Source organism: Trachinotus anak, unplaced genomic scaffold (genome assembly GCF_046630095.1).
Source record: "Trachinotus anak isolate AG129_WGS33_773 ecotype Australia unplaced genomic scaffold, CSIRO_AGI_Tana_v1 ptg000019l, whole genome shotgun sequence".
NCBI lineage: Eukaryota > Metazoa > Chordata > Actinopteri > Carangiformes > Carangidae > Trachinotus > Trachinotus anak.
The window spans coordinates 14,479,189-14,502,412 of record NW_027273870.1 but is presented as its reverse complement, the minus strand read 5'-3'; the positions used below and the strand labels follow the sequence as shown (position 1 = coordinate 14,502,412).

Sequence of the window (23,224 nt, the reverse complement as noted above, 5' to 3'; positions counted from 1 at the left end):
AGCAACTTTAATATTTTAGTGGGTTCATGTATGGTTATGATGAGTAAAACTCACACAGGCATTTTGGGGCAGCTTAGGGGGGTCCTCTGGGTGAGGCACAGGAGGGCGCATTCAGTAGACCCCCCCTGACCCTGCCTCTGAAGATCCCATAAATGCTGATGACAGTTAGTTGAGTCCCTCACCCAAACGCACATTTCATAGATAGTGATGATGAGGGAAGTGGCTGTAGAGAGAAACAGCTGCACCACCTCCTTTACTTTTCTTATCGTATCGAAAAGAGTTATATCCAGCAGTAGTTCATTCTTCAGTGTTTGAGTCCTTAAAAATGTCAGTCTCACTAATATATTCCTAAGAAGCAAACTCCTGTTCAAGTGTAGAGGGCAAAGTCCACAACTGTTCCTAAAACCAAGGAATGAATTCATTTCATAACTAACATGAGATGGGTTTATCTCGATGTGTTTGCAGAGCAGCATTATCTGGAGGATGAGCACTGAGACATATCATTTACACATGTAAAAGCAGTTTCTCTTTAACTGGTTGTTGTACATGAATTCCTATATTTTCAAGGCAGTAAACAGGTTGGGAAACTGGATCTTACAGTCTCTGTTTTTTTCTGTTCTGTTTCCTTGACTGAGTCAGCCTTATTACAACCATCAGCAAAGTCTTTTATGGACCGGTCACATCTTGGTCAGACAAGATCCTACCAAATGGGATGGGTTAGGTCGTATACTGATTTACTCAAGGTGTTTACTTACCCTTACTGCTGTATTAAAGGGGAAATACAAATCATTATTCAGTCACGGAACAAGTTAAAATAAATAAGGTGAAACCATTTCAAAGGTTTAAACACACATTATGTAACCTTCTGAACTAAAGACAACGTTGGGTGATGTCATGAAATAGCATGGGATAATGGCAGTTCTTGTCTTCACTACAATTGCCATAACACTGTTCTGCTTTGGATTTCTTTAGTGTCAGTGGTTCAGGAGGTTTTTACCTGGAGTTGAATTGTCAACAGAGGTGTCCTCCTCTCCAAAGTGAACAGTCTCAGTTTAAAAATCTTTATTGAAAAACATTCAGTTGAACCACAATGTTGCCGCATGCACATAAGGGATATGACATCACTGGCAGGCAACCAAATAAAACAGCATTACCATGAATAAAATCACAATTTCTTTGGTTTGGGTATTGCTAGAAACATTAGGAATAATCTAAGTACATAACTCAAAAAATACATAACATAGGTGTAGTCATTTTTAGACATTTGAATGTGGAAAAGTTATATATTGTAACTTAAATGTCACATCATTCAACAAATGTAATCAGTACATCCATCTACTGGTCAATAGAGAAACAGAATTTTCACATTTGCTGGGAGTATCATTAATTCACTGATACTGAGCCTTTCATTCGTCATGCGGAGATAAGAGTCTCAGCTTTAAAGCTCGGGGGCATCAATTATAAAACAGTGTGTAGGAATCATACTAAAATTGAATGTACACACAATTGATAAGCAAAAAAGTCAGCATTTCCATAGCACTGTGTGTACGCACAGCTCCATGCAATTTCCCTTTATAAATCACAAACAACTTAAATATGTGTGCACTTTGGCAAATCATTCCCACAATTACCCCCTGTGCAAATCCCTGAACAGAGTATGAGAGGCTGATGGCTGCAGCAGCAGTTAATGCAACAAACAGGACAATACAAAGCTGCAGGGATGATGTGACCCAGGAGTTAGTGTCACCCTGGTTCCCTCCACAAAATGCCACTGGGATTTTTACACTGGCTTTACTGCAGAAAATAAACTCTGTGATGATTACACAATGAGTTCTGTGATATAATCCTCAATTCATGAAGCTGATAAAACTTTGAGCAGAAGATTGTTTACAGTTGAATGGTGCAATGTTATAGTTCAGGCTCACTAGCACAAGCACGAACAACACTCCTGGTTTGAATCTTTATGATAAAGTGATCTATGAGTAACCCCACTTCCCGTGTCCAGACACCAAAATGTTCATACATGTGGGTCACTTTCCATAGAGGTGCACTGAGGCCTTGTTTTATCAGTACTCAGCGGTTTTAAATGGGGCCCCTGGTATCAGACTGAGGGCCATCCCAAACTGAAACTTCACGCTACATTTCTACTTCTACAGGTCCTTCAGGTTCACATGTGACAATACTGAACTAAGTCCTCTGTGGTCTCCCTCTTTGGTTATAGTCAGTTCTTCCTGCACGTCCATTACAGTCCAGGAGAGCTGAGGTATTCAGTTCCAGTTTATACAGCAGGATGAAACAATGTTCATCATCCATGAAAGGTCTGCTGGGAAATTCAACCTCTTTGTTGACCTATGTAGTTTAATTGATATGAGTCAGTCATCACAGTGGGAAGTGCTGGGAAATTATCGGTTTTCCTGCAAAACAATTCACCACGGGCGCAGGAGGCAAAGTCCAGACATTTTATGGTTAACTGTGTCAGGTGACTCAGTGTGGTCCAGTGTCTATAAAATGCACAGAGCATCACTCACCTACCGCACACCTGAGAAACACTTCACTGTTACCTGACTGCTGCTTCTCTCTGTAAGTCACATTTGTGTTACTCCAGTTTGGATCTGTTACACATTGTGTATGTTGTGGCTCTGATTGTGATAAAGGTTGTGTTGTCACTACTGTATATAAGGTTGTTCATTCATACCAATACTGCTCTACTCTAAAACTGTGCCTCCCTCCAGATGTTCATCGGTTTTCGTCATGAAGACTCTACTGACTCTCTCTGTTATCCTCTGTTCTGCTCTGTCCATCTCGGCTGCATCAGGTCAGACTGAGCTCTGATACATTATTTCAATAACACGTGTAAAACAGCTGTGATCAGATCAGATTATATTAGATGATATCAGATTAGATAAAGAGGTAGAACAGGTGATGAGCTGGTCTCAGATGATGCTGTGTGATTGGCGCAGGCAGCAGGAGGTGTTGATGGTGGTGATATCACATAGCAGGGACCTGATGATTTTTCCAGAGGTCTTAATTGCTCTCTGAAGTTCTGGCTGTTCCACCTACATGCAGCCCCCATCAGTATGGAAGTCAAGGTCTCACTGAGACACTGAAACATATTTCCAAGAACAGAGAGATGAATGTGGGTCATGGGAGGAGGAGGGACTGAGGGTTTAGGACACGACAGGTTAGAAGTGGTCTTTGTTCCTGATCTCAGTAGAACTTGTATGAAACTGATCTCCATGAATCCACTCTGCTGTCTTTCCCTCAGTTGCTCCAGCTGAAGCTGCTGCTGTGCAACAGAAAGACAAAGCTGCACCTCAACCAGGTGAGTGGAGTCAGATCACAGACCACTACAGTGTGTGTTACTATTTGTAGATGTGTCTAAGACATCTTTTCCTATCTTCAGCTGTTGTTGCTCTAACATGAAGTGCTTCGTATCATCATTTATCATTGTCTTTGTGAATCATTGCTGAAGTTTCCCAGTACAGACAAAGTACTGGTTTGAGTCAGTGATGGGGACACATCAGTTCTACTCCACATGCAAGTACAATAGTACTTGGATTAGACCATACAATAGTATACAGCCTTATTTAGTGATTTGTACAAGCTGCACTGCAAACTGGTCAAAATGAATAAACTGGAGGTTTGAAATGATTCACTGTCAGCCACTTGTGTCTACAGAGAACACAGTGAGTGACGACGGGTGTCTCACACCATGAGTGAACCTCACAGACCTTGTGTTTTACAGAGGTGGATGCCGATGCTCCTGTTGCTGCTGGCAGATCAGCTCTTCGCCCTCAAGGTGAAAAAATCACACAACACACGTGCATCACAATAGCACACAAGGTTGCTGCAGCTGCTGGACACTGAATAAAACCCTTTAAAAACTTGATTCCAGCCATTTGGTTATTTATTTATTCTATCATTTTTTTCCTCATTGTTTTCAGCTCGTTTCCATTTCTGCCTCGATGGCTGGCAGAGTTTTGGTGGCAGCTGCTACTTCTTAGCCAACGATCCTGAAAGCTGGACAAACGCTGAGGTAAAAATGTTACATTCATTAGGGAAGGAAAGGAAAAGTGTGGGGCTCTGCCTTAGCTTCATTTGACTTAAGTGTATCGATGTTCTGAAATAAAACCGAAAGTCCTCCTCTCCTCTCATCCTGCAGAGCTTCTGTGCTGGCTATGATGGCAGTCTGGCCTCAGTCCACAGCATCTGGGAGTATAACTTCCTCCAGCGTATGGTCAGGACTGGTGGCCACACGTTCGCCTGGATTGGAGGTTACTACTTCGAGGTTGGTGCAAACATTAAAAATGACATTTGTAGCTTGTGAACAGGTGACATTTGGCAGATTTGTCTAATTTGTCATGAGGTTTTATCATTTGTTAAAAGACTCTGTTAGCATTGTTTTGATTTTAGGGTTAGGATTTGTGAAACAGTCCTGGTGAAACTGATGCAGATTGTTTGTGTTCTGAGTGAGTGTTGAAATGTTGAAACAAAGGCACTTTAAACTAACATTGACTTCCTCCAGGGGAACTGGAGATGGGAAGATGGCTCACGCTTTGATTACCACAACTGGGAAACTGCAGGCTCCACGGACATCTACCAGTGCCTGCAGCTCAACACTCAAGGTCAGAACAGGAAACATGCAGACAAAAACACACACAACACAGCGCAGAGACTGGACCACCAGACCTACTTCTACAATTACATTTGATTGCTGTCACCCTGTTGACATTGCTGCTGGTGATGACTATGATAACGATGATGATGATGTTTTTGCAGGGTCCAAGGGCTGGTCCAACCATGGTTGCAGCATGCAGTTCCCATTCGTGTGTCAGGTCAAAGGGTTGAACTGTTAGTCGTCACAGTGTCACTGCTGAAGCTGCTGTTTTGTCTGTAAAGGAGTGCATGTGACTGTCACTTTTATATATATGTTCTGTGTGTGAAATGAACACTTTGATTTGTTTTATTATTGAGCTTTTGTTCTTCTTTCTGGGGCTTAAACTCATTTTGACACCATGTTACTTAAGTTGATAAGAGGACATAATTCATCTGGAATGGCTCTAACTAGTGGAATTATGATGAAGTGGACCTGGTTCTCAGGCCCTGTTCAGACCAGACTGTAAATAAAGACGGGCGTTGCCTCTGTGATATCACCCACAGGTTCCTGAAGAGCATGAAATGTTTTTTTGTTCAGTGGTGTGATGTCTGAAATGAGAGACTGAAATATGTTCCTGATGTTTCTTTCGGATGTGTAACACATCTTTTTAAAGTGGGCTGGGGTTAGTGGAGTAAATGGGTTGCCTTTTTAAATAAAACGTATTGTTGACTAGTGTGATGTCTGTGAGATCAGACTGAAAAATGTTTCTGATATTTCTTTCAGAGGTTAACACATTTTATTAAACTGGAATGGGACCATGGGGGAGGCAAATCAATTGCCTTTCTCTAATTAAATGTATCGTTATTTATGTGTGATGTCCCCTCTGTTCCTTCGGGTCCACCCTGTTTCTCTTCTGTCCATCCTGTTACCTGTGTGTTTTTTAAAATATTGATTTAATTATATAAAAAATATTATTCCTTTCTCTGTGGTTAATTGCAAGGAATAAATTGACAAAACGAAATCATTGAAAAATGGGGTAGAATTCTATTGAAATTCCTTTTTATTTTAAAAGAAATGTGTTGAAATTACATTTTGCCTCAAAACAAAACATGTCTTTTTTTTACACAATGCTTGTTTATTGACACTTTCTTGAAATAAATTTGCAGGATATATATACTTAGTGATAGTGATAAGAATGTCCTGTAACGGGGGGAAATTTGGCCAATGTCATGTGCGAAGAATTTGGTTTAAATTATTAAATCATAATATCCTGAGCTGGACCAATATGTTTTTTTAACATTTAAACAAACCCTTATTCAGATGAAATTATATAATCTTGTAAAGCTTTGCATTTTTTAAATAGAAAGTTACCATACTGAAATGGCACCGAATAGTGGGAATGACCCATATCATCAGAATTAGACTTTCATATTCAAATTCTTTTGGGCTGTGTGGTGTGACTCTTTGTTATAAAACAGTTCAACACTTTTACAATATTTCCACAGCATTGCAGATGTCCTAAAACGTAGGTGTCACAGAACCCAGGTCAAAATACCTGGGAAGTACATGATCTACATTAATGTCATAGATACTTGATAAAAAAAATGAAAATTAAATCAAAAGGATTTTTATAAAAATTTAATTTAAACAATAATGAATGCCACTGAACATTCAGCATACTGTATACTGAACACACACTGACGACGTGAGGAGTTAGAGAGACAATGATGAGGACATACAGGACTGTTCTTCCCCTCTGGGACAGGAGGGAGAAGGGGAGCAGTTTACACCATCTCAGGCCACTGCTGCTGACCCAGAGGATGCTGCATCCAGGCCACAGTCAGTTATAATTGGATGATCCCACCACTGCCGCCAATTGTCAGGGACCAAGCAGTGAGGCAACAAGAATACAGGAATTGTTGAAAGTAAATGGTTTTTCTATTTATCCACCATTTACCTTAACCAGGAGGGGACCTCTCAACAATCACAGTAACTCAAAACAAAGAAAGAAATAATTAATACAACAGGAAATTGCTCGTTTAACCCTACAGTGATAAAATGTGTGCATTACATATAAAACAATGTAAGTTATACGCAAATAAACTGATTCTAAAGCAAACTGATATCAAATATTTAAGTGTGATTGACTGCAAATTTTTCTTTTTTTTAAATAAGAGAATTTATGTTTACTAACAATTAAACACTATATTTAATATTATATACATACACATAGTAAATATCCCAGGGCTTATGATCAAGTTGGCAAGGGGTTACAAAAGGTCAGAGTTTTGGAAAACTGGGTTCTTTAGATGCCATTTAAGAGTGCTGGCAGTTGTTTTTCAGTTGTATTCCTTCTAGACAATGCAAATGACATTATTGGACCTACTACCCACCAAGCAATTTTAATAGATAACTTAGAATGCAAGGTCCAAGGGTGAGCAGGAAGAGCCAAGTTCCCCTGTACAAATGTCAAGGAAGTAAGCCAGGCCCTGTTCCACAACAGGAAGACTTTGTGATTGTCAGCAACTAAGAATTTATAATCACCCAGTTTATAGATGTCTACAGCTGCTTTTATCTGGATCAGTCATAATGTATAAATACACATAACTCTCAACTGTCTGTGGTTGCAGCAGAACAATCAAAGCCAAAGAACCATTTGCAATTTATCAGATATGACATTTACATGATTATAGGCAACACTGTATAGACAGATTGGGAGTTTATTTAGACACCGGCACAGATTCTTCTTCACCAAGGTCGTCTGGAAGTTATGGGTCAGGGGTCAGGGGTGAGTCAGAGGTTGGGGATGAGTCTACCACGAGCAGGAGGAAGCTGGTCTACCATTGTTTCTGTGATCTGACTTGTATCTCCACAACCGTTTTGCAATATCCATGTAACGATGTGTGCACAATTAACAAACACTACTGGCGGACTGAAGCTGTCTATCTGCAGTTAAAGGCACGCAAACACCCTGTTGTGCTGAGTGAAATGCAGCATTTACATCACTGGAGAAGAAAAGGTTGAAAAGCTTCAAACTCCTTTTTCCACTTGTATCTTCTATAATGTCTTTATTCTACAGATAGTTGTTCTTAGTAACTCAGTTAAGAATGGTTTCTATTCTCTGATTTACCATACTGCTTCATTGCACCAAAGCCATGGATCACAGTGTTCACTCTGATGTATTTACAGGAAATTATTTGAACTGCTGTGACACAAGCCTGGTGAGCAGGTAGTTTGACTTCCCTCTGAAGTTACTCAGAGTTTCAGTAACTGTTTGCATCTTAAGACTGCAGCTTGACTTAAAGTTTCTAACAAATCTCTTCAAGGAAAACCACAAACTGTCCCGTTCTCATATGACTTTATTAGAAAAACAAGCTACTTCCACAATCACAAACAGTAATATTCTGGTGCAAAAGTCACTGAGCACTTGATCATTTTAAGAAATAGAGCTGATGTATCCCAAGGCTCCAGATGATTAGCATGTATGCTAACAGCTGAATGGGTCCTTGGAGCAGATGAAGCGATAAGAAGAGCCACACCGGGTGTTACCCCAACCATCTGAATTTGGATTAAAAAGAGAAAAAAGAACAACATTAACAACCAATGATGAACCATAGTATCTATGGAAACAGCAGTTATTGACCTTTTTCCACAGAAAACTGAGTAAATCTGCACTCAGACCACAAAAGAGTGTGACGCGACCTCGTGCTCCCTGCCCCTTAAATACAAGTTGGTGTCATGTTTACTGTGACCTACGCTCATCAAGACACAGTGTGAAAACAGAAAATCTCTCTGACCAAGACATAGGTCCAGGTTAACCATCAACACTTCATACAGATGTTTTTACATATGTAAAAGTTAAATTTGTCATTTGAGAGGATGGAGAGAGAACGCCATTGTTACTGGTTCGTTATCAGTGAAATGTGAGCAGCTACAGCTGCACTGATGATAACTAGGCTGGAAAATACACAAATGTGACAAATAATGTATAATAAATATGTCTGATGTTGCCCTCTTCAGAAAACCAGCCTGGTAAAACTGATACATTAGCTCAGTTTCACTGTTATATTCCCTGTGAAAAACAGGTCAAAGTGTAGCTGATGTATCTGTCCAGCGAAAGCAAATAAGAGTGTCTTGTTTGTGTACTGGGTATGCCAAACCTAAAGTGACTGAGGATGTGACTTACTAGTGGTGCGTAAGTACATGCATGGGTAGCTGCTGGAGGAGGAGGGGGAGTACCAGTTTGTGTAATAGAAACCTTCACGGTCAATCCACAACCACTGGCCCTGAAAGACAAAGAACAGGAGTGTAAGGAAATGTCATCTTTGACTCTCATATGTATCTTGTATAAGTCTAGACCCCCTGTGGACCAGGTCCTGAGTTTGATCTGGACTGATCTTCTTAATGCAGACCTGCAGGTTGAAGCCTCCAAGCCATGCGATGCTCTGACCAGCTGTCTGTGTGATCTGCTGGAGGAAGCTGTACTCTCTTGGGTTGGTGACTGAGGCCAGGTGGGCCCCCTGGTTATTGCAGTGCTCCTGAGGGACAGAGGAAATACAGAGGGATCTTTGTGGTTGTACAACCAAATAGATCTTGTGTCATTTCACTTTTTCATTCTTGTCTTTTGCTCAGATGTGACCGTGAAGCTCCTCTTTTCATAGACTGAAGGTAGGGTTGCCAACTTCCTGAAAGAGAGCAGGAGGATTTCACTCTGTCTTAGTAGTCTAACCCATAATATTTCTGTCCCATAGATTCTCAAAAATATGGAACAAAGCGTGTCCCGTATCACAATAATACAGAACACTTCTTATGGTTTCCAATTATGGGATTCTGTATTTTATGGGACAGTTGGCAACCCTAACTGAAGGTGAGAGACTGACCCAATGACAAATACTATCCATAGGCTTTATTGTGCAGCAGATAACTGCATATTTCAGAGAAATCTTTCAAATGTGGAGACAAGTACTGAACCCGGCACAAATCCTCCTTGGGTGATAAACATACCAGTTTTGGTGCATGTATCCACATTTGAAAGATTATTACAGTTGCTGTACGATTAGGCCAGCCAGAGCAGAAGCAATTATTACTGTTGTCGACACAACACAGAGCAGTTAGAGCAGCAGTACCTCAGCATTGTACCAGGACATGGGGGTGTTAACGAACAAGAAGCAGCGAGAGCCGTGGCTAAACCAGCCGTCTGGGCAGAAGTTAAACCGAGCTGCAAAGAGACGGAGGAGAGAGAGTGTGAATTTACACAGCACTTAGCAGTGCAGATGGGCTGCAGTTAATAGCCTAACATATGTGAAATGACTGCTGCGTCTTTTATCATTTTTAATTTGTTGCCATGACCACCACACTCATGAGTGAACATAGAGAAAATGTTAAAACAGTGACATGGCCCTTACACTCAAGTGCTGCCTTCTCCTCAGGCACATGTGCTGCACAAACACAGAGAAACACCGTCAACACAATGACTCAGACTTAATTCACATCAAACTGATACGACAACAACAACGTGACTCCAGGTCAATGAGACAATACAATTCAATTCAATGTAAATGCTAATACGCTGATGTTCAACAGGCATGTTTACTGTGTTCACCCCCTTAGTTTATCATGTTAGCATGCCAACAGATTCTAGTCAGCATTAAACATTAGTATTGTAGGCTCCTATAGCATGGCTAAAAAGCTACATACAAAGCAGACAGCGAAATAAACTTCCATCTTCCGTCCATACTTGTGTCACGTGCTTGTTTTTTCTGGCCCAGTATACGCCCGATTTCATGGCCTGAATCTGGAACAGGTCTAGAACTTTCATTTTGTTGTGTGGGAAATTAAGACACACACACAACATTTAATTTGAAATTGTGGTTGTTACTTTTCTCAGGGTCAGGGTGAAGACCAATTTGTAGACTTTGAACCTATGACTTGACACAGGCAAAGGAACAGGTACCTCCTGTTGGTCCAGCTCTAGTCTATGAGTTATGAGCACTCACACTGGTTGAACTGTAAATCCCAGGTCTGGATAGAAGTGGAGCCACTTTGATCATTGCTGTAGTTCATTTTCTCACGTGGCTGTGACTAAATAAAACGTGTAGCCACACAGAAAAATGCTGCAGGAGATTTAAAGAGGACACTGACCAGGTGCAGCAGCCATTTGTTCCTGCGGGGCCTCGGCTGCTGCTGCTTCTGTGAAGGAATCACATGAATGTTGGTGTCAGAGAGATGCAGCTCTTACTGTCTGTCTCTTTGGATTCAAGCAAATCTTTCAAAACTGACCTGGAGCTTTCTGTTTGTCTTCAGCTGGAGCTGCACAGAGAAACACAACACTGTTAGTAACAGTGGTAGAAGTTACTGTGTGTGTGTGTGTGTGTGTGTGTGTGTGTGTGTGTGTGTGTGTGTGTGTGTGTGTGCGTGTGTTGAATGTGACCTGCAGATGCAGCACAGAGGAGAAGAGAGAGGAGCAGGACTGTCTTCATGCTGATGATCAACGATTGTTCTGTGTGGAGAAAAAAAACTGTTAGTAAATCTACAGAGAGAGAGCAGAACCATCAGCTCCACCCAGCAGGAGTCTTACCTGTCAGGTAGATGTGAGGTGGTGATGTTCAGGACTCTGCTGATTGTGCAGTGATGACAGGAGGCTGCTCTGCCCTTACATACTGACCTGAACCACACAGAGTTACGTTTATGTGGGCGTGTGGATGGCGGGACGTGTAGATGCTGGTCTGTGACTTGGCTCTGTGTGCAGGAAGGTGGTAACATTGAGCATATAAATATCTGATGCTGAACTCTGATCTCTCTTTTCCTGACAGTTTACACAAATTGCTTCCTTGTTGTTGTGATTCCAGAGCAGGTTAATGATTTAAAACCAGTAAAAGTGGGCTGCACATACAGTTACAGTGTGTCTAACAAGACACTTTGTAAGATTGAGCCCTGAGAATTCATTTATCTATGATTCTTTTTTTAATCTTTATTACTTCTTTGTTCTGAGCTTTAATTTCAGAGATACTGAGACAAATGGAGGTGTCCTAACATTTCTGACCAATAGTCTATGTCCTCTCAACGTTGAGAGCTTGTATGAAGGTCAACATTTGTGGCCGCATCATCTCTTCCATCAATAGTCCCATCTTTAACTGCCTTTTTCAAGGACACAATTCTTCTGTTAATATTAACATAACTTTTATTGTGTTTATCAAGAGTTTACAACCATTTTCTATCACAAACACTCACTGGGTTCCTTGCAGGATGTCATCTCTTATCTCCATATTGTGGTAGAGGTCTACTTTACCAGACTCCTGAAGTAGAGAAGTAGAGGATGTGAAGGGTGCATGAAATGTTTGTTAGTCCATACAGTTCCTTTAGGTTTAGTGAGGTTTGGGGTGAAAACAGTTAGATTAAGATCAGAGACATGAATTCTCACAGCTTTTATCAGGTTAACACAAACAGGTTTCTTTAGGCAACAATTGATAATGTTGTTTCTTGTGTTGGATACAGTCTGTTACACTGTGAATTGACATTATAGTATATACGTATGGTGTGATGTCTGTCAGTGAAAACGAGAACTTGATGCTAAGAATGAGAACTTGACATTAAATCCACTTGTTTGAGTGAATTATGTCAACAGTCCCTTTATTACACTGTTGATTGTACCTGGTCCTGTTCTATAGTGTTGATTACAACAGAAGTTATTTTCATTTTTCCAGAGAAAATACAGTCCTTCAGTCCTCTAGTCTGCAAAAACTCTGCAAAGGGTTCAAAGGTTCAAAGAGTGTTGGGGTTCAGGCTGTTACACTGATCTTTGGAGCCACTGAAAACTTGAATCCATAATATTAACATGAAATCCTCATGACTGAAAAAGCAATGATCAGAGTTGAAGTCACAGTAAAATATGTGACCGAACAAACTGAGTGGGTAGGAACCTTCTGCATGTTGCACTGTGTTTCACAGGAGAAACAACAAGCACCGGTCTGTCAGCCTCCACTGGTCTGGGTGACAGGAAGTGGACCTTGACGTGGTCTCTGCTTGTTGTGATGAAACAGAAATATAATGTAGTTTCCTGGTGAGACTTGGGTTCATGGCTCTAGCTGTAGAGTGCTGAGCCAAGGTTGTGTTTAGTGGCAGGTTTTAGTGACCCACTGTAATGTGCGATGGTGTGATGTAGTTCATGACCTTTGACCCACAACCTGCCTCTCAGATAGCATTCCATCCTGCCTTCTTAAAGAGGTGTTTGAATCTGTTGGTTCTTTTATTCTTACTTTGATTCATACTTGTTTTAGCTCAAGGTGTTTTCCAGATTCTTTTAAACATGCAATAGTGCAGCCACTAATTTAAAAGCCTAATCTGGACCCCTCTGTTCTCTCTAATTTTAGGCCCATTTCCAAACTGCCATTTCTTTCCAAAGTGCTGGAGAAGGTCATGTTTATTCAATTGCATTCATTTTTAGAGAAAAACAATATCTATGAGAATTTTCGATCTTAGATCCTGTCACAGTACTGTTTTTTATGATCTTATTTTAACTATTGATTCTGGATGTGCCGTTATCCTGGTGACTTTGGATTTGGCCGCTGCCTTTGACGCTGTGGATCATAGAATCACGCCTGGCAAACTATGTAGGCATTAAAGGTCCAGCCCACATGCTGCTTCAGTCATACCTGACTGATAGGAGTTTCTCTGTTCAGTTAGTAGAATTCTCTTTGCCCCTCTTACTTGTGGGGTCCCTCAAGGGTCCATTTTGGGCCTTTTACTGTTTTCTCTATATATGCTGTCATTGGGCTCTATCCTCTGAAAGCATAATGTTTAATTTCACTGCTTTGCTGAGGATGTCTAGATCTACGTTCCTTTAAAACTAAATTGTAAAGACTCGCTTCTAAGTTGTCTCAGTGACATTAAGACCTGGATGGGCCTCAACTCCCTCAACCTAAATGAAAACAAAACAGAAGTTATTTTGTTTGATCCTCCTAAATGCCAGATTGATTTTGACAGTGTTTTGGTTCATTAAATTGTAACTATATCAAAAGCATTGGTTTAATTTTTGAGAGTGATTTTAAATTCAATAGACAAATTGGCTCTGTAGTCAAGTGTGCCATCTTCCATTTAAGGCCTATTGCCAAAATAAGGTCGTATTTATCACACAAAGATAGGGAAAGGGTTGTCCATGCTTTCATTACCTCTAGATTAGATTATTGTAACTCCTTCTACCTGGGCTTAGATAAGTGTTTTTTATGATGCCCTCAGCTAGTGCAAAATGCCGCTGCCTACCTATTGACTGGCACAAAAAGGCATGCTCACATTACACCAGTACTGGCCCCCCTGCACTGGCTTCCTGTCCACTTCAGGATCAGTTTTAAGGTTTTATTAACGGTTTTTAAGATATTAAATGATCTGGCACCACAGTACCTTGTGGAACTCATTCAAATTCATACACCAGCTAGAACACTGAGGTTGTCAAACCAGCAGCTTCTAGAGGTCCTTAAGTCCAGGCTCAAAACAAAAAAGGTGACCGAGCCTTTGCGGTGGCTGCCCCAAAGCTATGGAATACCCTGCCCTATTAGGTCTGCTCCCACCCAAACCTTCACTAAAGACCTATCTCTTTTCCTTGGCCTTCAGTTAGCTATTAAACCCAGTTTCATAATTCATTAGTATTGATTGGTGCACTTTATATTGTATTTTATTGTGTCATTATTGTATTTTAAATTGTATTTTACATTATATTTTAATCTGTGTGCTACACTGTATTTTGTTTATTGTATTTTATATTTGCTTTCTATTCTAATGCTTGTGCATTCTGGTCAACTTCACTTGTTTTAAATGTGCTATATAAATAAAATTGACCTTGACCTTTTATATGGGCGGGGTCTCTCAGCCTGTGTTTGCCAAGAAATAAGACTTAAAGGGACATTTCAGCCAAAATCTTCACATTGTCACATCCTGTCTCCCTGCTGGAGACATGTCTTTAAACAGTCTGTAGTTCACCTTTTCTCAGAGAACAGACGATGTACTTCACATCGTGGCTCAGTCCTATCACTGCCTTTGCTGACGGTCAGGTTCATGTGCAGTGAATCATCAGTTACATATTGGGTGAAACTGTAACAGTGAAGTACAGTTATCAGAGCAACAGTGATGAAACAGAAATATAATGTAGTTTCCTGGTGAGACTTGGGTTCATGGCTCTAGCTGTAGAGTGCTGAGCCAAGGTTGTGTTTAGTGGCAGGTTTTAGTGACCCACTGTAATGTGTGATGGTGTGATGTAGTTCATGAACTTTGACCCACAACTTGCCTCTCAGATAGCATTCCATCCTGCCTTCTTAAAGAGGTGTTTGAATCTGTTGGTTCTTTTATTCTTACTTTGATTCATACTTGTTTTAGCTCAAGGTGTTTTCCAGATTCTTTTAAACATGCAATAGTGCAGCCACTAATTTAAAAGCCTAATCTGGACCCCTCTGTTCTCTCTAATTTTAGGCCCATTTCCAAACTGCCATTTCTTTCCAAAGTGCTGGAGAAGGTCATGTTTATTCAATTGCATTCATTGTTAGAAAAAAACAATATCTATGAGAAGTTTCGATCTTAGATCCTGTCACAGTACTGAAACTGGTTTTAGTGACCCACTGTAATGTGTGATGGTGTGATGTCTAACTCTTTCTCCAATGCTTGTCTGAATCAGGTACTTGGATGTGGCTTTTTCTGATTTGACCCGATTTTGACAGATTTATATGGTTTGCACTTTTACTGGTGAAATTTGATTGAATATTTGTGTTTTTATTGACTGTCCTGATCACTTGAGTCTTTTTATTCTTATGGTTTAATTGCTGTTCACTGATCGCCCTCCTGCTTTGGTTTATTTGCACTATAACACTGAGACACTTTGCTTGTTTTAGCTCTGTGGCCTTACAAGACCTGCAGCTCTTCTTCTGCTGATCTGTGTAAAACACTTTGGAACGTGACTTTACAAGAGTGCTCAATAAATAAAGATTATAATTATTCATTCATTTCTGCATGGTAGTCCTTTACATGGTTCAAGTCTTTGAAACACTAGCTTATGGCAGCATGTCACTGTAACCGTGACAATGACATGTCTACTCAGTTTCTGGCTGTGACAAGCAAGAAATCTTTGGCGTTACTTTTCATGTTATAACATATTTCCTGATTATGAGCAGAAACCAGATTATTTCTTTTCAAAACAATAATCTAGTTGTAACAACACATCATCTTATCTTATACATCACTAACCTTTCTCATGTTCCTGAGGTTTCCTAGCAACAGCTGTAATCAATCATCCATCCATCCATCGGGAGAATAAAGGGTGGGGGTCTGCAGCAGTGGTCAGTGACATGAGGGAGGATGAAGTAAGAGGAGCTTTAATAGCAGACAGGTGTTTGTCGTTCATGTTGCAATCTCTTGTCGTCCATTTGCTATATTCTTCTTCTTTGGTGGATGCATTTTAACATGAAGCCCAATTAATTCAATAGTAATCGAATGTGAAGTGATATGACATGACCTTGTTTGTCCACATGGTGTCAGCATTGAAGCATTTTTGTTCTTGGTGAACAGCCATGAAACAACAGGAGGAGTGACTCAAAGACAGACTGACGTTCATCTTCATCAGACATTTGTTACTGAAAGTTTCTTTCCACCAGTGGACAAACTAAATGAACTGGTGTTGATCCCAGTCAACCAGTAGAGAACCAGTATGGATCATAAGCTGAGTTCACAGCTGACTACAAAGAGTGCTGCTGTCTGAAATTAAAATGTGACAAACACATATCCAACCTCTTCGTAACACACTTCACCACATTATCCATATGAGCTCACAATCCAAATGTCACAGTGTGGACAACAAGTCAGAACAACTGACAAACACAGAGAGCAGAGTGTGGGTAAGAAACACTGTTTATTAAGATTTGAAGTAGCATTGACACGTCATCTCATCACATGAAGCTCAGCTCCTTAACTGCATTTGACCACAGTGAACCATTAAAGAAAGAGCCTGATGATTGTTGACACAGATGTGCCGTAGCTCTCAGAGGAGCAGTTATCTCACATTCCTCCGCATTACATAATCAGGCCGACTGACTCCAGTCCTGGGTCTGTCTGCCTCTGGGGTCTAGTCCTGCATATCACATGCTGTCACATTGCTCCAAGACATTCGGCTGCTTTTACTGTCCTACGGTGGAAATGTTCAAGACCCTGGGAACGCACAGTGTGCATTATCTGCTGTACCAGTGACAACAGAGATGTGTGATGTTGTGTGCACGTGTGTGCATGTGTGTGTTGTGTCTTTGTTGAGAGGGAATTTGGTAACACTATAATACAGCCTGAATGAATCAGCTAGCAGTGAAATATCGACTGTTTCCTACTAGAACTGAAATGAAGCTGAACTGGAACAAAGTATGTGGCCAGTGATATCATGTGTTGCTGTTCTCCCCTTTTTACCCCTTTATGACACAATTAGAAAAAGGTTGTTAAAGGTCCATATTTTACTCTTTTTCTGTGTTTTATTTTAAGTATTGATATCTATAGCAAGATATATGTAAAACCATTTCAGTGTAGTTTTAAATCTGCTCTCTCAGGCTTCTCTGTGGAGCTCTAGTAACAACAGGTCAGTGAGCCAATCAGAAGAGAGACTGACTATTTGCTGACCATTATCTGTGTGATCTAATAAAAATATAGCAGATTTCAGGTAAACACAGAGAAACCAAATCCTGCAAGGTTTGATGGTGGGTCCAGGTTGGCAGGGCTTGGAGGTGGGGCTGAGGGCAGTGACTGCTTTGTTGTGACATCATAAAGTTACAGAAGTCCTGACAGCTCGTTTTAAGGCTTAGTTTCTAAATACAGGCTGTGTGCATTTCTCTGTGGACTGCATGCTTTGATACTTTCACAGTATTAATATAGAACCCAGATCTGCTTTATAATCAAAAAACACATGGACATCTACCTTTATACTATATGGACCTTTAAGTTCTGTACCAGTGGGTTCCAGTATTTACAGAAGTACTGAGAGTATTATTTATTTCTCCTTCATCTTAAACACCCAGGTGTTACTCTCTTGTTATAGTCTTGTTTCGTTAAAGTATTTGATTAGTTCCTGACTCAGCTGACCTACATTGTAATTCACAGGCTTGGTTACAAAATTCACATGAATAATTTAAGGATCTTGGGCTTGAAGAACTCCATCTTACTGGCGTCCATCAGTGTCACGCTGTCCTGGGCTCCCAGGATGGCCTGGTGGGCTTCGTCAAACAGCTCCTTTCCAATGGCAGCCCGGACTCTGTCACGCCATGCGCTAAGCTTGGGTCTTCCCTCAAACACATCCAGGCCAGAGCCCACAGGCTGTCAAGGGGACAGAGAAGAGGAGAAGGCGGCCTGTTAATGTGGACGGATCCCACGCTTCAGCCACAGACCCACATCAGTCCTCATCAATGCTACTCTGATTTCTGTCTGGAACAGTTCCTGCTGTGGTTTAGATGGACCTACTGTTTCTTACTCTGTTTTCTGCCCTTCATTTGTTTCAGGCCATAGGTGGCTAATTAAAACTCCAGCCACCAGAGACAGTGTTGTGTTAGGCCTCATCCTAAAAGCCTTTCTTCTTGTGAGAATAAAACACACAACAACATACACACAATAGAGCCTCAATCTAATCTCTGTATCTGCTACACTGACACCAGCACATGACTGGCTACTATTATTGAGAAGAAATTTTACTACAGTAGAAATACAAATACTTGAGTAAAATTGTAGTCAGATTAAAGTACAAAGTAAGTCAGTTAAACTGTCTCTGAATAAACATGTAAAATCCAGTCAGGTACTTTGCAGTCTGTGCAACTGATAATATTAAATATTGATGACAAATGCTGCTGAGAATTCCCTGCACTTTTTATTTTGAAAAAATGTTGAAATAAAAATATGCTGACGACTTTTCAGCAAAGTTTTGTGTTGGAGTTTGTGTTAAATTTTGAGAACAAGTTTCTCATTTTACGCAAATGCCTATCAGTTACAAATATCAGTTATCGGTCTCCTTGATTACTGATAATTTGTATCGGCCCTGGAAAAACCATATCGATCGACCCTTTTTTAAACCAAACTGTTTCATTCAGGCAAACATCTTCAGTGGCTGCTTGTGATCACAGAGCATTTTACCTTCAGAAAACTGTTGAAATTTCTCAACAGAAGATATTGGAAAAGGATTGTTACTCAAGCATCTTCCTGTGACCAGCATAGATATTTCTACTGACACACAAAGGACTGCCTGTTTCAGGAGCCATGACTCAAACACACCTGCATGACCTCCACAATGGCCACCAGGTCGGCCAATGAGATGTGATCTCCTGCAATGAAGGGCCGGTCCTGGATGAACTTTTCCTCCAGGAGCTTCAGTGAGCCATTCAGGTCCTCCAAGGCTGCGTCCAGCTTGTCCTGCGGGACGTCCACGCCCAGAATCTTGGGAATCAAAAGCTGCAGCACAAACACAAAGACCTTGATGTGAATCTCCAGGGAGTGCAGATGAAATCACACTACATAACTCTGTCAGTGAGCCTGTTCCCAGAGTTCAGAGACCTTCACAACACAATGTACAAGCCCGCGGTGCACAATAATCACAGCAGTTACAGCTAACAAGCAGATAAAAAAAGATGGTGTCAAACCAGTGAATGGAGCCATGATAAACAGCTGCTGAACAGTGCAGTCAAGGTTCAGGGCAAATTAAGCACATTTATTGTGAAGGAATCTTTTAACTTGTTGCTATTGTTATTGGGACAACATGATATTTTCAGCAGGAGATGAACACTGATACAAAGACTGAGCTGATCATGTGACGAGAGTCCTTCCTGAAGGATGTCCAGGGTCAGCAGACCCGTCACTTCCTGAAACAGCCTGAGAAAAACAGGCGGTTTCAGAGGGTTGAGCTGCTGGGCAAAAGGAAGGATACCTCTCTCCTCACACTCACTCTAGAGCCAGTCATCATTGTACTTACAAGCCCTCAACATCACTTTCACTTTACTCTTCATCAGGAGCAAACTCAGCTGCGAAAACAGTGCTGGAGTCTCTGCTGTGTCATCTGATGATGTTGCAGTCATGTCACCAGGGTTACCTCAGCGTAGGCTCGACATATTTAGAATGGTAGGTTTTTTTACAAACTGGAGGTTTGAAAGATGTAGTCAAGGAGGCTCTAATAACAGCTGCTGCTTGGTTGCATCATGGGAAATGTAGGCTCCAGTATTTCTGCAGCCTGACTCAGCATTAAAAATCAGGACGTGTCAGCTTCTGATTTTGTTCGGATTATTTTTTGGCACTGAGCCTTTACTCAGTCAGTCAGTGCAGAGAGCAACAAGAAAGGTGGACGTGGGGGAGTTATGGTGTGTGCACCATACCACCACAGTGCCCTGATGCTGTCATTTTGACCTTTTTCTTGTTTTGTGAAACCTCTAGCTTAATAAAGGTACAGCATTAAATGAGTCCATTCTAACCAACTTCTGTCCTACAACAACATCCAGACAGCAAAGAGTGTGTGTCTGTGCACACTAGTGTCCCAGTTGTGATACTGTTTTCAGTTTTACACTCTTTCTATATTTGCACATGTAACCATCATATTGTGATCTCAGGAGCTTCAGCTCCAGGTGAAAGTGAAATACAATGTGTGAAACACTGACAGGAGACCATGACAGGTGGAAGTGACTATACCCGGAGCCAGAACATCTTGGATCCATGGAAACGGATGGCCATGTGCTGCCACGACAGGTACTCATTGACGCGAGCACGCTGCTGGAGGTCAGCTGGGTACCAGAAGTCTGGAGTCTGGTACTTCTCTGCCAGATAGAGCAGGATGGCGATGCTGCGGAGGCAAACATCAGTTATGAGCAGGACAGGGCGCGTAGCTTTACACAGGACACATGACTGACGAGCAGTGATCACCTTTCAGCCAGGCAGAAGTCTCCATCTCGCAGAGCAGGCACTTTCCTTATCAAGCTGATCTTCCCAAACTCCTCTCCATACTGCTCACCTGAAACCAACACACACAGCTGGGTCAGAGGACATTAGCCTGGAATGATCTACAGATGCACTGCCTACGGCCGTGCACATGATGGGACTGAACCCTCAGGATGTTTGATTGCTGACCACGTCACTTTCTTTGAGGGGCATCTATACCAATACTGGCATTCAGCAGTTCACCAACATCCAGCCCTACCTACACCTGGATAAGTGACTTCCTGTTTGAAACGACCACTTTTTTGATCGTTGCCCTCATGAAAAAGAAAAAGGTTACACTAGACTTCTAAAGAACTGGATCACACTCAGGGTCCACAGCTGTGAATGAGGAGCAGAAACCCTCACCATCGTCATGAGAGACCTCAGTTCTCTGAGACCTGTAACCAGTTGCACAAAGCACCTTAAGTTAAGATTTCCTTAACACAACAAAACACCCAACAATAAAACACCCTTAAGTCTTCTCTTTCCTTGAAATGTTCACTTAAGTATTTAAGGTTTTCTCCTTATCTTGGTCTTATACTTAAAGAATCATTTAGAGCCACTGAGCAAAAGACCCTAGTGACCAAACTAAAGAAAATTTAAGGTACCTCTGACTCTATCTTAACTCAACATAACTGAGTTTATGGTGATGAGGATGAACACAGAAGAACCTGATGGACCCTCAACGATGAGGAATTGATTTTTCTCCATATATTTGATCGACAGTCAGTTTATGGTTTGTCTGATCACACTACTTTCCACAGCTGAGCTCTTCAGCTCCTTAACAGTTAATGATTGTTCTGTGGTTTTATGCTACAGGAGCCCTCTAGTCAGTTACTGTCATATTCTTCTAGATGTTTCGTCTTTTCCTCTGACCAATTTGGTTTTCTTGCCTTCTTTTCTTCTGCCATTTTCTTCCTCTGTACAGACGATATAGTTAAGAAGTTAACCAGTATCACAAGTGCTAACACCAGCAAATAAATGGTCTCCATGGAAACTGTAGTAATTTACCGCTGTAAGATCTCTTTCATTGCTGCAAATGCCTTATCGTCTTTCCTTAACAAAGGAAAACTTTTAAGTTATTTTGTGTAACAACCTTAAGCAACTTCCTCAGCTAAGAAGAAAATCAACCTTAAGTGTCATACTTAAGTCGAAAACTTAAGGTGCTACGTGCAACTGGCCCCAGGTTCCTCTCAGACCAGGTTCCTCTGAGAAACCTCTGTCCTCTGGGACCCGGGCTGCGGTCGAAAAGTCTTTTTTGCTTAGGAAGGTTCCTGACTGAATGAAGTGACTGGGAAGTATCTGAGCAGCAGCCATGATCAGAGCTGTTTGAATTCTCTGAACGACAAGGAAAGGAACTACAGTGCTTCCTATCTTATCTCCTTTAGCATAGAAAACACTGGACCTTCCTTTATGAAAGGAAATGAGAAAATGCCATCCCACAATTCCTTGCCACAGCAACATTTAAAGTGACACACCACTGTAGTTTAACCCCGGCAAAACTACATAAATATAGAAACAACAGAGCATCTGTTTTATGTTTGTGATACGAGCCAACACTTATGGAAATCCTTGTCTGAGCTCTAAATCAATAAATATAGATTTATTCTCTTTAAATCTGTCCAGATTTATAGTAACAATATCATCATAACAAAATACTAGATACATAAATATAATCTCACTAAATCCCCTCCTATTGTGTAAAGCACTAGATATTTATTTTCTCCACTTAACAAATGTATAAAAATGTCAAAAGCGTCCATATCAGGTAACTCCACTTATGTTTAAGCATAATTCATTCTTTACTTATTATTTTAATGGATGAACTTTCTTTGCTTGTGTTTTCCTTTCATGTTATCTTATTTCAACATTTCAATCGTGTTTGTTTTTGTGGTTAAAGGATTTATCTTCCATGTGGTATACATAAAGTTAGTTTAAAAAAAAAAAACAAACAAAAAAAAAGTCTAGTGGAAGTGCAGTGTTTTATCCGAAGGAAGGAGATTTTGGTTTTTTTTTTTACCTCAGCCCAGGATCCTCCAAACAAATGTTTTATTGTTTTATTTTCTCCAAAACTCAGAGGTATTGTATTTATGAACATAAGGGAAAAGAAAACACACCTGATCTGAGCGAGAGAGAGAGAGAGAGAGAGAGAGAGAGAAAAGAAAGGGAAAAAAAGGTAAAAAGAGGAGTGTAAAATTTACTACGACAGCGCTCATATGAACAACTGTCAAATCACCGTGAACTCACCGTCCATTAGAGACAACTTCTTGAAGTCAAAGGAGATGTTGTTCATTTTGGCGAAGATATAGACTGAGCGACAGGGCTGAGAGAACAGGTCCAGGTACAGCTCCAGCGCCATTGCTGCTTCTCCGTGATCGGGCGATTTCAACTCTCCTCTGCTTTCTGGAGACACCGCTACAAGTTGGCTTCTGATGCCAAAGATCCTGATCGGACCGAGATAGTTCACTTCCTTACTTCCCCCAGAGACAGTTTCCACAACTCCGACCGACTTTTAATGTCATAAGCCTGATACAGCAACAACTGTGGATTAATACGCCGCTAAAAATAGTCCCCAGCAACTTGCATCATGTCTTTGAAAATTACAATGATCAGATGATTTAGGAAATTACTGAGCCTCTTTTTTTAAACATAATTTAAACAAAATTTTCA

General features: G+C 40.9%; 3 protein-coding genes across 3 annotated transcripts; 1 reads left to right on the top strand and 2 right to left on the bottom strand.

Annotated features, from left to right (window-relative positions):
- The first annotated feature begins 2,491 nt into the window (after nucleotides 1–2,491).
- On the top strand, nucleotides 2,492–5,463 carry LOC139637020 (ladderlectin-like). Its single transcript, XM_071505489.1, has 8 exons — nucleotides 2,492–2,580; nucleotides 2,733–2,815; nucleotides 3,266–3,322; nucleotides 3,746–3,799; nucleotides 3,945–4,036; nucleotides 4,163–4,288; nucleotides 4,526–4,625; nucleotides 4,780–5,463. The coding sequence occupies exons 2-8, from the start codon at nucleotides 2,752–2,754 to the stop codon at nucleotides 4,854–4,856; spliced, it is 570 nt and encodes a 189-aa protein (XP_071361590.1). The 5' UTR covers nucleotides 2,492–2,580; nucleotides 2,733–2,751; the 3' UTR covers nucleotides 4,857–5,463.
- A 2,475-nt stretch (nucleotides 5,464–7,938) lies between these two features.
- On the bottom strand, nucleotides 7,939–12,625 carry LOC139637021 (ladderlectin-like). Its single transcript, XM_071505490.1, has 10 exons — nucleotides 12,561–12,625; nucleotides 11,175–11,335; nucleotides 11,028–11,096; nucleotides 10,877–10,906; nucleotides 10,739–10,786; nucleotides 10,003–10,035; nucleotides 9,724–9,815; nucleotides 9,010–9,135; nucleotides 8,784–8,883; nucleotides 7,939–8,155 (listed from the first exon to the last, which is right to left on the bottom strand). The coding sequence occupies exons 3-10, from the start codon at nucleotides 11,074–11,076 to the stop codon at nucleotides 8,085–8,087; spliced, it is 549 nt and encodes a 182-aa protein (XP_071361591.1). The 5' UTR covers nucleotides 11,077–11,096; nucleotides 11,175–11,335; nucleotides 12,561–12,625; the 3' UTR covers nucleotides 7,939–8,084.
- A 3,840-nt stretch (nucleotides 12,626–16,465) lies between these two features.
- Nucleotides 16,466–23,005, bottom strand: gstt1b (glutathione S-transferase theta 1b). Its single transcript, XM_071505482.1, has 5 exons — nucleotides 22,802–23,005; nucleotides 20,501–20,588; nucleotides 20,270–20,420; nucleotides 18,869–19,045; nucleotides 16,466–17,923 (listed from the first exon to the last, which is right to left on the bottom strand). Exons 1-5 carry the CDS (start codon nucleotides 22,911–22,913, stop codon nucleotides 17,726–17,728), a joined length of 726 nt encoding a protein of 241 aa, XP_071361583.1. The 5' UTR covers nucleotides 22,914–23,005; the 3' UTR covers nucleotides 16,466–17,725.
- Nucleotides 23,006–23,224: the final 219 nt, after the last annotated feature.